The 16,623-nt window shown below is 42.1% G+C and overlaps 1 protein-coding gene across 4 annotated transcripts; it reads right to left on the bottom strand.

Annotated features, from left to right (window-relative positions):
• Positions 1-129: 129 nt before the first annotated feature.
• pfkfb4a (6-phosphofructo-2-kinase/fructose-2,6-biphosphatase 4a) lies at positions 130-13,598 on the bottom strand. Of its 4 annotated transcripts, none has more exons than XM_084348657.1 (14): positions 13,439-13,598; positions 7,819-7,935; positions 7,561-7,657; positions 7,408-7,474; positions 7,243-7,317; positions 7,095-7,151; positions 6,891-7,012; positions 6,381-6,588; positions 6,122-6,268; positions 5,925-6,029; positions 5,086-5,215; positions 3,908-3,970; positions 3,721-3,785; positions 130-865 (listed from the first exon to the last, which is right to left on the bottom strand). In XM_084348657.1, exons 1-14 carry the CDS (start codon positions 13,491-13,493, stop codon positions 806-808), a joined length of 1,368 nt encoding a protein of 455 aa, XP_084204783.1. In that variant the 5' UTR covers positions 13,494-13,598; the 3' UTR covers positions 130-805. The 4 variants fall into 4 exon arrangements, with proteins under 4 accessions (XP_084204783.1, XP_084204782.1, XP_084204781.1 ...); XM_084348656.1 differs by lacking the exon at positions 13,439-13,598 and adding an exon at positions 9,142-9,421; XM_084348655.1 differs by lacking the exon at positions 130-865 and adding an exon at positions 1,680-2,526 and having other exon boundaries at positions 13,439-13,594.
• Between the last annotated feature and the right edge of the window lie 3,025 nt (positions 13,599-16,623).

Genomic DNA, 16,623 nt, shown 5'->3' with positions numbered 1-16,623 from the left:
GAGAAATGTATTGATTAGATGAGTGTTGTAAGTGCTGGCATATTAATGGAAAATGAAAATAATCCCCAGTGCAGCCCTCATACATAATTAAAAAAACCACAATGAGGTTTTATAACAAAAATAACACATCTTTATTATTGCAGAGTTAGGACGTGCAGTTTGAAGTCGATACTTCATTTTTACATTTCCAGGACGTGTGTGCTCAGATGTGTTCTTCACAAAAGCATGTTTTGATTTCATTGAAGTGTGTAGAATCATCAGCTGAGGAAATACACCAGTATAAAGTCAAAGTGACTGTGTGCTCACCGTAGAAAACCTAATGATTATCTCCCAGTCCGTCAATTCTTTGAATCACCTCACAGGCAAAATTTTTAGTATCGTTTTCCAGGTAGGTTTGTACCCTTCAAATTGCACATTATTACTGAGGTCACCTTCACATTAAACAACGACTGCACGATACACAAACATGTCAAACATGTAGCAGAAAGTCACATGACCATTGGATGAAACCACACGGTTAACACTTAAAAATATATACGTATATATACCATGTAGCTTTCAGACATGAACACTGAGGCCTGAACGCATGTGTTCAGGTTGAGCTCCCTCACATCCCTTCAAAATCACAGATGTAAGTGTTACAGAGAGAGGGGTGTGTGTGTGTGTGGCAGAGGTGTTGAAGGAGGAGGCACATCACCCAGAGGGTCACCACTGTGAGCAGACTGGAGAAAGTGAAACAAGCACAGGAGTCCGTCACAAGGGAGCGAGAGAAGGAGACTGCAGCCTCGCAGGGTTACAGAGGCGGTCAGAGGTGAGGAGGGACGGTCTGCAGGGCGGCTTCAGGTGTACGGTGGATGTTCACGTTCTGGAAAGAGGAACGCATCGGTGTCAGATGCCTTCAGAATAAATACTAATACATTTACAATAAGCTCTGCAGTCGTGATCACACATTAAACACTTCAAGAAAGTAATACAGCATGTCATGTAGTGTATCTGTTGTGTTTGCACTTGTGATAACCTTTTCTTTTTGTTGATGCACTGTAGTCTCTCTATGGCTCATTGTTAAGGTTTTCACTAAAAGTTAAATTTTTTAATGACGCACCTGCAGCCGATTCGACCTCTTTTAAACTGTGCCGGATGCTTCGTTAAGTGTGAGATTACCAGAACGCTTTCATAGCTGACAGACGCGGCCATCAGCATAAAATGAGTCATTGCAGCAGCATTTGTTTACCTCATGTTTTCATGACGTGTTTATTTTCATCACACCATCATGTACACGGAAACCTTATAACAAAGTCCCAAATTATTCTCTGCATTTTTGTTTTCACTCTAAATCTTGGCAGAAAGAAATCTGAGACACAGTGAGTGTTTTGTTCAAGCTGATGAATGGCAGCATTTTCTTATGCACCCCAGTGGAGCCTTTGCATATGAATGAATGGGGAAATCTGAGCCTTGTTTGCACAGCAGAGAAAGCAGGAAGGGCACTGCACTGAACGTCTGATGTGAAGATAGGAATAGGAAGGAAGTAGTCGACCTCTTTTGATGACATGTTAGCACAAGCGAAAGCATCCAACTTATCCTGAATGTTACCTTCACTGTAAAACATAAGCCAAAACTCTGACTCTCAGAAAACAGCTTTCATGTCAAACTTTCTAAAATGAAGCACGAGAAGAGTGTGGTGAGGATGCATGGCATGGTTGAGTGGAGTTTATTTAAAAACATTTAACAGAAATATTGCCTTCAATCTGATCACTGAATAGACTTTAAGAACCTTCACATTGTTGAACACAAACGAACAAAACAAAGTATGTCTGTAATCTTCATTAAACAGTGTTAGACATCCTACAACTAGAGACGAGCTCTAATAGAGGACAGTTAATGAGGAGATACAGTTGATTTTTATGTGCAAAATATAAAAAAGCACAACCTTTTTGTTGTGCATTGCTGTACGATTAAGATTAGAGTGTCCTGACTTCTACTAACAGAAATATTAAGTGAATGAGACACTGGTTTAAGTTTAAATAGTTTAGAAATCGGTTCAACAGACAAGATCAAGGAGAAAATAAACTACACGTAATCACTGCTTCAACAAACAAGGTGCTGGAGTTTCATTGTTTCACAGTTGGGATTACAGCATCAGTTCACAAAGAAAAAAAAAAAACCTTCATCAGCTTTTCATTGATTCTCCAAAAATGGGAGAATGTGCACGACACAGGATCCATGTCATAGGATTAATAATCAAAATTAGAAACTGGATTCCAGTCAATTACCACCACCATCATCACGTCTTAAAGTATTAGTGGAGAAAAAAACAAGACAAGAACGGTGAAGAGAGATTCAATCGAAGGAAGGTGGAGAAGAAAAGACTAGAGGTTGAGGAGTTTGGCAGGTACATTGTGCGTCTGAAGGGTAGAGAGTGTGTAAAGAAGGGTAAAGGGGGGTGGGGGTGGGCTGAGGGGTACTGCCTCATTGGTGAGCTGGCACTGTTAGCAAAGCCTCCTCTGACATCCGCGACACTTCTACGTTCTGTTTGATAAAACAAAAAACAAAGAGGGGGAGGGATCAAAACACAGGGAGATATGAAATCCACTGCACACACTGATTAAAGGATCATTTCACCCCAAAAAAGAAAATGTAGTCATTATCAACCCACAGCCACACAGAGATGCAAAGTCAGGAGAAGTTTCGTAGTCCACAAAACATTTCTGGAACTCCACAGCTGAACAGAGTTGCAGCATTCTCCTAAACCCGCCTGAAGTGGGTGCACGAGCTCGACCGTGTGGGGGTGAATATTATCTTTTAAGTCAATTTGGGATCTCAGGGCTTCTGGGGACCAAGGAACCATTCTATGTCTTCATTATGTGTCAATTTTCTACTTCAGTTGTTTAGGAGAATGCTGCAATGTTGTTTTAAGAGGTTGAGTAGAATGACTGAATTATCATTTTTGGGTGAATCTATCCTTTAAATTAAGAGGATTGTTTGTAACACGGTTGAGGTTTTTGTTAAGCCTTTGTTATCAGCCTTCTTTGCTAGTAATGTGGCAGTCGTCAAAGTGAAGGTGAGTTAAACTACTAGATGCAGGCTTTCTCATGCTCAACTAATGCTTTTTCTTAGAAAAATCAGACGGACCGTCTGTCGGCCACAAAGACATGAATAATTTAATATCCCACAAAAGGGGTAAAAATCCCAAACTTCACCTGTGCGTGTGAATATATTATCCTGATTGTACTGATTTTTTTTAAAGAATTACATAACATCACATTACTCATACACAGTATATTTTCTGTCATAATACATTTGCATTATAACGGGTGTATTTCAATGAGAACCATCAGTGGCTCTACAACTATGACTGTGTGACTATTCTGATCAGTGGTTTTCAGCATTAAACCCTGTATGAAACTGTTACATCATCCACTCAGAAATGTTTGTCTAAAGGGTGTGAGGGTGAATAGCAATCGGAGCATTAGTCATTGTTTCTGTTGTGTTCTGATAATACATAATCCACACATAATCCAACCAAAACCTGCTCTGAGTTCATTAATATTTCATACCAGTGCTCATGAAAACATGGCCGTCAGAACGAACTGCTGACAAACAAATCTGTATTGCATTTGATAATGTGACATTCGGCACCTGAGCGCCAACCTGATTGTGAACCCTCCTACACTGCAAAAATGGGCCAGTTATACTGTGTGTGTGGTATGATGTTATACCCACCTCTGGTCTTTCTCGGTGTGTGTTGACTGCATCCACATTTAAGCAGATGGACTCCACCTTACAGCCTGAGTATGCACACAGAAGTTTGGTTTCATTAGTTCAAGGTCGCAGATGAAGTTTTTTTGTTATTATTCATTAGAAATAGATTTGTTATTTGTATTCATTGCTAACAGGAGAGCAGTCCTACCATAGGCCACCGGCGTTAGCTTCAGCACAGTGTGCAGCGGGCACTTCAGGTACGGCAGCTCTTCTGCGGGAAGACAAACACAGTTCATGAAACTACCCAAACCATGAACTCTTATTCCTGTACGTCATTTCCAGGCATTTATATGAATCATTTCTGATGTTCAAGTGTAATTTTTCCTAACAAGAACAACAGCCCACTTTGTTGTGTCTTCTGCATCTGGTAACATAACGTGAAGCTCCGTCTTGAATAAGGACCTGCAACCCTTGAACTGGAACTAGTTCTAAATTATTTAAAACCATACGATTGTTTCAACTGTTCAACAAGCTTGAACTTTCAGGAAACTGTGCTCGCAGTGTCCCATTAACCACTGGTATGATTAATGTTTAGCTAACAGCAAATTGTAAGATCAAGCCAACTCACATTAGCAGTACAATAGAGGGAGGACAGTGAACAGGATAAATGAGAGTGGCTAATATCTATGCTCTTCATCCTTTTTAAACTTCACTCTGTGTTTTTAATTCCAGGAAAATTGTTTTATTTAATTTGTTTCCATGTGGATTAAGAGATTACATGGTGACTTTGCTGTTGTAAATACTGCTGCTCTAGAAACAATATTTTGTTGTAAATTAATTCTAGTCCTGCTTTGAATTCATTGTATTATCAATAATAATATTAATGATTTGCAATTTTAGTTAATTATGCAAAAAATATCTGATATGGGTATCCATTAATGTCATTAGTTAAGCAGTAGTATCATAGCCATCGCTAAACTTGAGCTATAATTTATAACATTGTAGTGTTTGGAAAAATCAGAGAGCCATTGAATTATTTTTAATCTGACACAATTGCTACAGTAACCTGGTCTACAACATGGAATTCAGGTCAGTCAGCCAGGAGTAAAACACTCTTCTCCATCTGGGCATGCTGGAAGTATGTCACAGCTTTACACTGAATGTGTCACAGTGTAACAAAACATTTTATCCAGTGCCTTATTCACAACCAGGCATAAAAACTTGTCATATACTATAGGTAATGCTTGCCGCATTCACTAAATTGCCTGGCAACAACCTCTGAAGAAGTCAACGAAACAGAATTTGATCTTATTTGTGTACGTTTCGGTACATGTGATGAAAGTCTTTTTTTAGGCTTGCTCCTTGAGGTTCAGTTAAAGGACTAACCTGCAGTCTTGTCCAGGAAATAGGCCAACAGGCAGCGCATTACGGCCTGGTGACAGACGACCAGCACGTTCTCCTGCCGCTCCAGCTCCATGATGACTGGCTCCAACCGCTGCACCAGGTCCTCATAGGACTGAGTCAGAAGAGAGACAAAAAGAGGCAATCAGACAGGCGGAAAGCAGAGTGCTACACTTCTAGGAATACAATCTGTTCTCGTCACATATTCTGCTGAATAATCACTCTCAGGTAAACAGATTGACATTTTAGCAAGTGGAGAAATCAATACAAGCTGTCTAGCCCAACACTAGCTTTAACAAAATTCCCTAAAGTCCTACATCAGCACTGTCCGCCTGGGCAGCCAACTAATGCCCACATCCATCCTCCTGTGTCAGACTAATGGAGAGGTAATGGGATGAACTTAAGGTGACAACAGACCAGCGGGCATTCAGACCCCCAGTACACAGCCTGACCAAACAGTTTTGGCACGCGTGCACACACACACACTCACAGACTAATGTGAAGTCTTTGTTCATTGTCATCTGGTGTTAAGCCAAATCTGTCTGAGATGCGGCTCGGCTGAGCTGAGGCTCATTAGCAGAGAGCAAGTGGCCAGTGGCCATCTGGATTCTGTGTAATTGTGTTTGTGGTTACGTGTGTGTCATTATATTCACACAGAAGGACTGTCTCAGCATTTCGGAAATTTCAAAATTCAAACAAAGATACACTGTCCCCAAGCATGCTACCTCGGTGTTAACATGAAAAAACACTACAGTTACATAACTACATTGCATGATTAGACAAGACCGAACGGCACTGTCTAATCATGCCGATCAGACACTGACCTCTCCTTTCGGGTAGCGATAGCGGTATTTGTCCTGGTCCCTCAGAGCAAACTCCAGAGGAAAGTGGTCCTGGATCTCCTCGTACATCATTTCCTCACAGACGCCCTAAAATGACACCGCGCACAGATTAAACTCCATCAATGCTGCACACATGCAAGCAAACAGTTGTGCTTATCAGTCGAGAACGTAGCACTCACTGCATCGATCTCGTTCAGGACCTTCCACTGCTCGTAGGGCACACTGAGAGCCTCGGCTGTCTGGATGGTTCTCTTCATCTGACTGGTCCACACCTTCAGGTCGCTGATGCCCTGTGACTGGATGAACTGGCTCAGCTTCTTCCCGAACTGCAGGGAGAAAAAAATAATAATTTTAGTTTTTAAATAACTCATCCAGTCAGGTTAAAAACAAACAGCTCTGTAGACATACAGCATCTCTTGGTAAAAAAGTTTTATATACCTCTTTGCCTCTGGGTGTGAGGCCTGAGTCTCCTCCGATTCGACCCTTGACATTGAGCTCGCTCTCGCCGTGGCGGCACAGGTAGATGGAGCGTGGCGTGATGTGGATGTTCATGAGGTAGTAGACGATCCGGCTCTGGATGTGGTCCAAAACCCTGTTGACCAAGTACCGCTGACCCACGTCCATGATTTTGATGTAGGAGAGATCTCTGAGGGGGGAGCAGAGACATTAAGCCTTTTGTGCAACATTGTATGATGTGACTGAGCCAGAACCAGGTTACAGATCTGAGTAACCTTGCATAATTAGTACTTCAAGAAAACCAATTATAACTGCTTAAGCTTTTTACGAAGCTAAAAATCTCAGAATAAGTGCTGCTGCTGCTGACGTAAGGAAAAGCCACCAAACTAAAGTTCATAATAACGTTCTTAAAACTGCTCATTTGCTAATCTAGTTATAGCCCATATTTGTTATACACAGTTATGCCTCTCTCCACAGCAGCTTTCTCCTCACCTGTCCAGGACTTCATCCAGCGTCTCGTAGGAGTTTTCATAACACTTGATCCTCTTCATGAAATCTTCCACTGCTTCTTCTGTGTTACAGTTGGTGTAGTCAGGGCTACCAAGCTTCACTTGCTAAACAGAGAAACAGCAGAGGAGTGAGTACAAGTTCATTTTCTCTTGCGATAAAATGAACAGATAAACTCGAGACACTCACCACTATGTTCTCCTGAATGACATCTGGGTCTTCACACACAGACTCAACAAAGAACACCTGAGGGAAGAGGAGGAAGAGGAACAAATCCAGCTTAGTGTGAAGGCCAACACACTGTGACACCTCCCAGAATTGTGACCCAACAATTTACCTTAAAGCCATTCTGCTCTGCAAACTGGATGATGGTTTCCCTCCTTTCCCTGGTGGTGTTTGTTGCATCAAACACCTGCTCAACACATACAGGACAGTAACGGATTAGCTTTATTTGACTAGCCTGAAACATCTCCACTAATACACAATCTAACATTTGACCCACCGCAACTTGGCCTCCTTCTTCTGTGAGATACTGTCGCACATCGTTCAACGCAGCTGAAGCACATTGTCTGTAGAGATCATACATATATAAATGTCACATGGTTGGTAGATAAGTAAATTGTTAAAGCTGTCAGACACCAGTTGCCACTCTTACCGTCTGATCTTTAACCCCTCCTCGTTGTCAGGACGGAAGAACTCAAAGGACTTGTAGATCTTCACACACTCTCTCCTGTACTGCCCAACATTGAACTCTACAGGAAAGACAGAAGCAAGGACACTCGAGTTCATCTTTCTCTTGTGATGCATGTACTGAATCAGCTCCCTTTATCCTCTAGATTTGACGTTTCTACAACTGTGCCTTATTTCAGTGAAGTATATAATCACTGAGGATGATAATCCTGAAAAGACATACCTCTGGTGGGCACTCCGATCCAGTTAAGATAGCGGGTCAGCTTCTTGGAGATATAGGTCTTCCCCCTGGCAGGAAGGCCCACTGTCACAATCAGGGTGGGACAGTTGGTCATGCATACTGGAATGAAAAAAGGGAGAAAGGGAAGGCAGCTTCAGTCATGTGCTGATCACACATAACACACATGGACGATGTGAAACTGATCCGTAACGCCTCGGTCAAAGCATATTAGTGCATCTCAAGGTTCTGTTCAGCATTTTTCACAGCCATTGCAGTCAAAACCTGCCCGTACGCTATCTTGCATATTATATAGTAAGATAAAGATATAAAGATTTAATATTAACTTTAGATTGTCCTTCTTGGCATGTGTAATTCAATGTTATCACACCACCCTGCCGATATGGTCAGTAAAGGGCAGACACGTCCCAGACATTGTGAAACACTGCAGTTAAACTACTGAACACATCTGGAAAGAGGCGACAGCTACACACATTTCCACACTTAGTGTGTGCACAGATGACTGGGCCAGAGAGTGTGATGTGTTGTGTTACTTCACCATGTACCTTCTTGCAAGATAAAGCCAAAGTTTTTAAATTGCCTGTCTGCAAAAGCAGGGGAAAGGACACTATCTATCTACACAGTCTATGTGCATGCATGATTGGAGATAATGAGCATTGAGTTACTTTCTTCAACTACCTCCCAAATGTCAGGATTTACCCACCACAAGCTCATGACTTCATTGGCATTTTAAAGTCTATAGGCTCCCAAATCCTATCTCAATCAGGCCTCTCACCCTGACCACACAGAGAAGACCAATGTGAGCGTAGACAGAAATGCAGCAGCACATCCACAGGGCGAATCACTCACATGACTGCAGGGATACAATTCCTGTTTACTAACAGCTGGTGCTTGACTTGGCACACAGTAACAATGAGATACACATCCCTAGTAGTGCCAGTCTTTTCCCCTCGATGCGAGCAGCCTTCCTTTTGCGCGAACATCCAGTGAATCCTTATATAACGGTGTGAACCAGATGGCGGCAGCAGCAGCAGCAGCAAGACGTCTGAACTGCGAGCTGTGCTCCTCGCGCTCACTAGAACCATAGCAACGTTAGCTAGCACATCAAACACATCGAGTTGTACATGTAACGCTAGGGGGACGGATTAGCATGAATTATATCTGTACCACAGGGGGTCCCGTCTGCGTACTCACAAATGCGAACAACAAACCGTAAACAAGGAAAATAATTGTTTGTTACACATTAATCTATGGGTGACACAGCTGTACATCCGTGTACGCTAACTGCCGCCACGTTGTCATACGCACCCTTTCTTTGAGAAATGTGTTTTTCGGGAAGGCCATTTTTACACGGCATCCAGATCTTCTTCAGAGGATTTTGGGTGAGTTCCCGCGGAATGGAAGGTACATTGTCCTCCATTCCGTCTTGCTGTGAGGTGGAGGCAGCCGCGCCGGGAACACGGGACCTTTTCCCGTGATGCTGCTCTGAAGGTGACCGGTGTTTCATCGGCGGTGCTCTGCGGGGATGGAGACAGCCCCGGTGGTCGCCGGTGTGTCTCTCTCTCTCTCTCTCTCTCTCTCTCGCTCTCTCTCTCTCTCTCTCTCTCTCTCAGAGTGGTCACGTGGTCCGATCTGGCCACCGTGGAAATCAACGGTCGGCCGTAATGACCGCAGTACGGGCGCAGCGTATATTCTACCTTACCGTAAAGTGACAGCTCGAAAAGGGCGCAAGGATATTTTCAGCAGGCCAAGAAAACCAATGTAGCGAGGCCGCAACAACAGCACAACTGTTTGACCATGGAGCCTTAGCACCAAAGTGACATGTGTGGTAATATTCCTGGATTCAAAATTGCGTTTGATGCTGAAGAAGTTTGGAAGAGACACTTGTTTCTACATGTGGCAGCAGGAGAGGAACAGGTGTAACTAAGTACATGAATGATGCTGCATGGAACTGAATCATCCTTGTTGTTGTTACACTTTTCAGATATAACGAGTCAAAATGTCTGCTGTGGAAAAGCTGTTATCTAGTAGCCAAACTATACCAGAAGAGTGATTTGGTCAATTTGTTTTTAAAGTGGTGTTAATTACTTTTTAACCTCTTGGTGGCAGCAGGACAACTAAAACAAAACCATTATCACTTCTGAAATAGTTATTATGAATTACACATGCAATGTATGTCAAATATTCACTCTGCATTCCAGCTCTCGTTCTCCACCAACTCCTGAGGGAAATATTTGTCTGCTGTTTGCTTCTGTAGCGTTCAGTCAGCTTTTACAGCCTCTTCACTCATAACATCTGCCTGCTATGGCTAAAAACAAGATTGATGAGAGCAGTGGGAGAGAATCAAAAACATTAAAGTCATAAAAATGCTATATCAATGAGCTGAAAGACACTAAAGTGCTCCGTAGAGCTGAGGGGAAGTGCAGCTGAGAGATAATTCTGACAATCTCCTCTCACATTGCACGTAGTCATGTGCTACATTTAGATAAAAAATACTGATTAGTTCAGTTTTAAGAGTGGAAAAAATAGTTACCTCCTGATTGGTTTGTTGGTTGGTTGTCAGAGGGATTACACAAAAACTATTGAACAGATTTGCATGAAACTTGGATGGAGGGATGGGTCTCAACCCAAAATAGACCCCAATAGCTTTGGGTGAGGATCTGGATAAAGGGAAGGATCCAGGATTTTTTAACTCACTTTGTTTAACATTGTGAGATAGGTGTTTTGTTTTCCATTTTCGTTGGTTTCTCAGGATCTTAATTAAAAAACTCAGGCATATTTAGCTGGCTGGGTACAAAAATTTTGTGCCAAGGCCTAAATTTCAGGCCTTGGCTGAGTTATGTGCTCTGAGTGCCATTACAGCTAGGAATGAGTTTGCTGACTAATTTAGTCTAATAGCCTATATCCTTAATGGAAGCAACAGCAAACAAGAAAAAATAAACATGCATTGTTTAATTTGTAGATTCTACAACCGGTTTTAAGCACACAAAACCATTTTGTCTTTCTTTCTACAGTGCATGCAGCAGAGAGCGATTCCTGGTAGAACTCCTCAGGGTGCTATCTAAAGGTTAAGGGGGTCAAGGTGGTGAGTTGCCATCTTTAAGCAATTATGCACCAATAAATCCTTTAAAAACAAAACTACTGTCACAACAAATGAAGTGAATTCTGAGACAGCAGCAAAGAAATGCAGCTTTAAATGCCTTGCAAGCTTTGTCTATCCAGATGCGTGTCCTCACTTGTTCTTTTGCCTTACTTACTGATGCACTTAGTTTGGTGACCTCACACAATGTCCAGCAAAGCTTTGGCCTGTACTTATGTCTAATCAGCCAGAATGACTCGAAAAACCAGTGTGGGTGTGCACTTGTATTCACTATTGCTTAAAGATTGTGGTGTGTTTGGCCTAGCACACTGGTTTGCTTCAGCGGTTGCTTAAGACTTGACCCAGGGCTAAATTTGCCTCTTTCAGAGGATTATGTTCGCAAAATGTAATAATAACCTACAAAACCAGTCAGTGTTGTTACTTTAAGCTCAGCTGGCTTCAAATCATTAGTATGGGAGTCAGTCCAGACTGGAGAGGCCTTTGTTATCCCACAGACATTTCCTGTGCTCAATTAAAATTCTTCAAATCAACATCGTTTAATAATCTGAATGGTTTCTAAATATGGAAAATGGCTTTTGGTCATTTGTGCTCTGAAGAAAAACCTAATAGGGTCATTTTGATATTGAAAAGGAAGGCCTGGAACAACACAAGACAACTTGTGTGTTACGGACAAAGTAAAAATTTAACACATTTTAAATATTGATTCTTTTTTAAATAAAGAATCAATATTAGCAAAATAAACATAACAATAATAACATTATTGAGGGCTGACTTTCATTTAGCTGCTTCAGTTTCGGGGTTCTAGTATAATGCATGCTGGCTCACTGTCACACTGTCGGGACTTACTGGGACACTTGGATGGAAAACAGAGCCCTTGTTAATGTTATTAGTGACTTCTGTGCTTTTTCTTCGGTGACAAAGACCAGTTTTCTCTACACAATCTTCTCTCTTGCACATCAAGTTTCAACATCTCACAAATTGACTGTTGCCAACATTTCCTTTCTGACACCGACAGAGGCTAAAGCCTTACACATGAGCTGGCAATGTCCATGAGATGGCAGCATTACACTCGCTATTTCTGTCTGTAAATTGACCCAGACTTGTAAACTCACAGAATAAAAGAGACACCTGTAATTCAGTCCATCTCAACAGATTTTTATATTTCCTATAGATGTAATGCTGTTCAGTGATCAGATTCTAATCTTCTGTCCATCTCAGATCTCACTGCATTTTAAATTAATTCAGTCGAGTACATCTTCACCGTCACAAGAGATAAATCTGCACCACACAAACATAGTGACAGCAACAACTTGACATTATAAGCTTTACACAGAAGGGACTTTTTGCACAAGTGTTGCACTGGACTGAGTTACACTGCACAGGTGTGCCTGGTGGTGGGTCAGTGCACATTTTCAGGTTAGTAGGCCTATCTGTTCTTCTGTTTATGTGTTCCTCGTGGCCTCATCTGATGCACTGATTATATTAAGCTTTAGGAGTCAGTCTAGGTGGTGGAGTAACAGAGCCTGTGACCTAAATATGGTGCGATGGAAGGGTTTCTAATTAAATAGCTCCTTCTCTCTCAAATTCCCTGACTGCTAGTACACTATAATACACGTCAGGTTCATCAGGTCCGCAAATAAATGGCACACTGACTCATGCTGGGGATTTATTTTTAACTTTTTCAGCTGGGTAGTAAAGAGTTTTAAAGAAAATCTTTCAAACTGTGGCACACACTGTAAAAGTAGCTTATCTGATCTGCAGACAGCTCAGGTAGCCTGTGTTCATGTGCACTGTGTGTCCTGCATGCTGCACACTGGGACACATGAACAGGAAACAGATCTGTGCTCCTCCTCCCAGCAGCAGCTGCCAGGGTCTGATTGCAGCTAACAGCCTTTAGCCTGTCATATACCGCACAAGTCATTTCCCAATATAGCAGCTATGTTAAGATCACAGTGGGCAGGGAGGCAGCGACCACCGGGCTGAGAGGCAGACCCACCTCATGAGCCAGAATGTGAGACTGACATGTCATGCATCGCAGCGTGAGGAGCAGCGGCAACAACCATAAACACAACAAACAGCGGGAACACGCAAGAACAGTTACCTTCGTAAACAGCAGCTCCATCATGATCGCGGGGTGGAGAGTTAAAATAACAGCAGCCTTATAATAAATACAGCGGGAGGGTCAGCTTCAGTCTATGTGAAGCGTTTACAGTGTTTTATTTAATAATGTCAGCAGCAGCACATAAACATCCGCCTGGCTCTTCATCCTCTGTTACAGCACATCTGTTACAATAAGCCTGCTTCCTATAAAAAAACTGTCTGTCGCCTGTAGTTGGTATGTAGGGTAAAGGTCTCGGTGACGGTGCCAACACACCGACTCTTGTTTACGTCTTGAAGGGCTGCTCGACCTGCCTCTCTGAGCCAGACACTCTCTGTCCTCCGCTCAAAGATGCACAATTTAAAGTCGCACAAGTGAGCCAGAGCGTTCAAAGCGACGTGTCTTACCCGATCTGTCCTGGTTCTGTGTGGGCTTGGGTCGGCTGGAGCAGCCTCTCATCATGGGCGTCTGTCTGATGGAGCGCAGCGGCTGGCGGTGTGTCTACGTGCGTCCAACAGCAGCCTGCTGAGCGCTGATGATGATGATGATGATGATGCTTGTGTGTGTGCACACACCCACTGTCTGCGTGTGGGACCTCAGGGCTGGAGGAAGGCTTTCTCCAAAACTGGAGTGAGGTATCAGCCTACCTGCCCCTTCTCCAACACCCCACCCACCCTCTGACAGGTGGGAGGTGTCCCCAGCAGTCCTGACAGGGCTGACAGAGCTGTGTTGTTGCATACAGGAGGAGACACTACTGCACATTTTAAAGAAACAGTCATGCAGATTAACTACAGGCCCCCCACAGGCAGTCTTAGCAACATCCATCAACATTCAACATTAAAATCTCAGACAATAAGAATTTTGTTATAGAAGCCTTAAAGGATAAGTTCACTCAAAAATGACACTCACTTATTATCTACTCACCCTCGTGCCGATGGAAAGTCAGGTGAAGTTTTGTCGTCCTCAAAACATTTCTGGTGTTGCACAGCAAAACACACTTGCAGCATCCTCGTAAACAACTGAAGTAGATGGGGACTTGTTTTGAAATGTAAAAAACGACGACTCAAAGAAAATATAAAGTGGCTCCACACAACTCGTACAGCATAATAACCTCACCTGACTTTCCGTCAGCATGAGGGTGAGTAGATAATGATTGCATTTTCATTCATTCATTTATCCTTTAAATAATTCTATGCCATGTGAAGAATACCATATATTCACTGCTGAATGTTGAGAGCGAAACTGAAGTCCGTATTGGAATATAACAGGGAGAGTGTAGAAATTTTCCATCAAGTCGAACTTGCAGAACTTGTTTTTCTGCAGTGCCGAGAGGTATTCACTCTACTTTATGGTCAATTGCCCAGCAGCCTATATTACTATTGATTCATTCACCTTTTTTTTATTCGACGCATATTAAAAGAGCAGAGGCTCTGTATCAATATCTGTCTATATCTATATCAAAATGATTGCAAATCTCTACAAATTGATCTAAAGCAGTCCTCTGTGATGTATCACACCCTCTTTACAGTATATATGAGTTGTTACTATCAGGATGGAGGTATAGTGTACCACTTTTCTATTGCTTTATACCTTCCAGGATAGCTCAGATTAACTTGTGATATGAGGTTTGTGTCACATATGTTTACCTTCTTTATTGTTTATGTGTTTTTAGCACTTTATTTTGAAATGTCTGTCTTTGATTGTAATAAATGTTGTATTGTTTTGGCTGTACTTGTCTGGCAGTTGCAACAGACACAAAAAGGATTTCCTGAAAGGATGATAATAAATGAGTTATAATGACAAACTGATTGCGTCACTTTACACCCAGTCACAAGCTATGATGACACACCTGAAACTTTGCTGATGCGGCCTATTGTTTTGAGAAGTTGTTTTTCAAGCTGTGACAAGTTAGGTAAACACTGACGTTAAATCTGTGAAGTAAGTTTACAGAGAAGTAATCCGCTGGTCCGAGAAATGAGGCCAAACAATGCCAAGACAGTGAATAATCAGGAGGCTTACAGTAAGTCATATGATCAGACAGAATGAAAACAATGTGGCACAGGTCTGACATCACGACTGTGGACACCCATGTAAATGAGCTACAGGGTATCATGGCTCAGATATTTGTGCTCAGTTTAGATCAATTTATCAGACGATTTGTTTTCATTTTGTCAATTTTTCCTTTAATCTGTGTCAGAAACATAACTTAATCCATTGAATTTTAAGTTGCAAAAATGTGGTGGATCCAGGTTGGGGGGTTGGATAGTTTTAGTAAGTATTCAAGTATAAAATGTAAGAACTATACTTTACAGACTTCATTTGCCTAGCCGTCTCACCCTGGGTGCACAATTCTTTAAAATCATGTAAATTTGGTGGCCAAGGGGAAGCACAAGCGCTCCTGACATGAAGCTATTTCAGTGACAGTAATGATACCCTTATCAGCAGCCTATGATAATGCTGACGCTAACAGTCAAGCTCAAGGCCTAAAACTGCACTTCTATGGGTTAGGGAGACAATCACACACACAGATAAACGAAAGACACCAGGGAATTGTTGAGGCCTACACACCATAAAGGCCATGAAACATCCAGAAAGGGAACCAGTGGATGTCCAAAAGGTTCAGACAATGTGAGCAGCAAATGACAGAGAGGGACAAAACAGTGGAAGGTAAGATGGCTGTCTCAGCTGACCTTAAACACATTCCTCCCTAAAGGGCAAAGTGATCTACCCCCCACCCCACCATCCTACACTCCCTGTGTGTGTGAGCCCCACAGCCAAGCTTCAGGCAGCACACTAGTCAGACCTGTCTCGGCATACATAATGTATATAGTCCTGTGCAGTTGCAATTGGTGAGATGTAGTAGCTAACATGACCCAAATTATTTGGTTCCTTAATTTGGAATTTCACTTTATTTCCATAAATACAAACAATCAATCGCAAAAATATCAATATTCATGACTCCTTCTGCTCCATGCGCCAGGCTGTTTCATACATGGACAATTTTCATTGCACAGTTCTGAGTGACAATATTTGAGAAAACACAACATTTTACAAAAAAACCCAAAAAGATATTTCACAAAACACAATTACATTTCAGATTACAGATTCAGTTTACCACCAGAAAAGGCTCTCTGACGGCAAGGTAAAGTGGTGAAAATAAAAATTTAGTGTACACGTGTGTGAAATAAGCTTTTCCACATTACACATTAATTTAAGCCTGGAAATGAAGCTCACTGGATGTAATCAAACAGTAAATGTCAGCAAGGAAGTGGTTGAATGCTAATGTTAGCAAATGGATTATCAAAAATGTTGCTTCATCTGGAAATATGACCCGGTGTCCCTCCAGACTTTCACTATCTTCTCAGTTGTTGATCACTTTACAAGTGGTAAATTGAAAACATTTTGTCAGATTCCCCACGTTTATACAACTTGCAACCAGCATAACAATTTCCCAAATCAGAGGAAAAAGCCCGCTGTGTGAATATGGTCTATTGCTTAGCTTCTTACACCTGTACTCCTGCTGGTTACCCTGACTATGGGCCTCCTATAACCCCACTTCAAAAGACCCAAACTGCCCCTTTAAAACAGCCCG

Source organism: Pagrus pagrus, assembly GCF_965226575.1.
Source record: "Pagrus pagrus genome assembly, chromosome: 3".
NCBI lineage: Eukaryota > Metazoa > Chordata > Actinopteri > Spariformes > Sparidae > Pagrus > Pagrus pagrus.
This window is presented reverse-complemented; position numbering and strand designations above follow the sequence as displayed.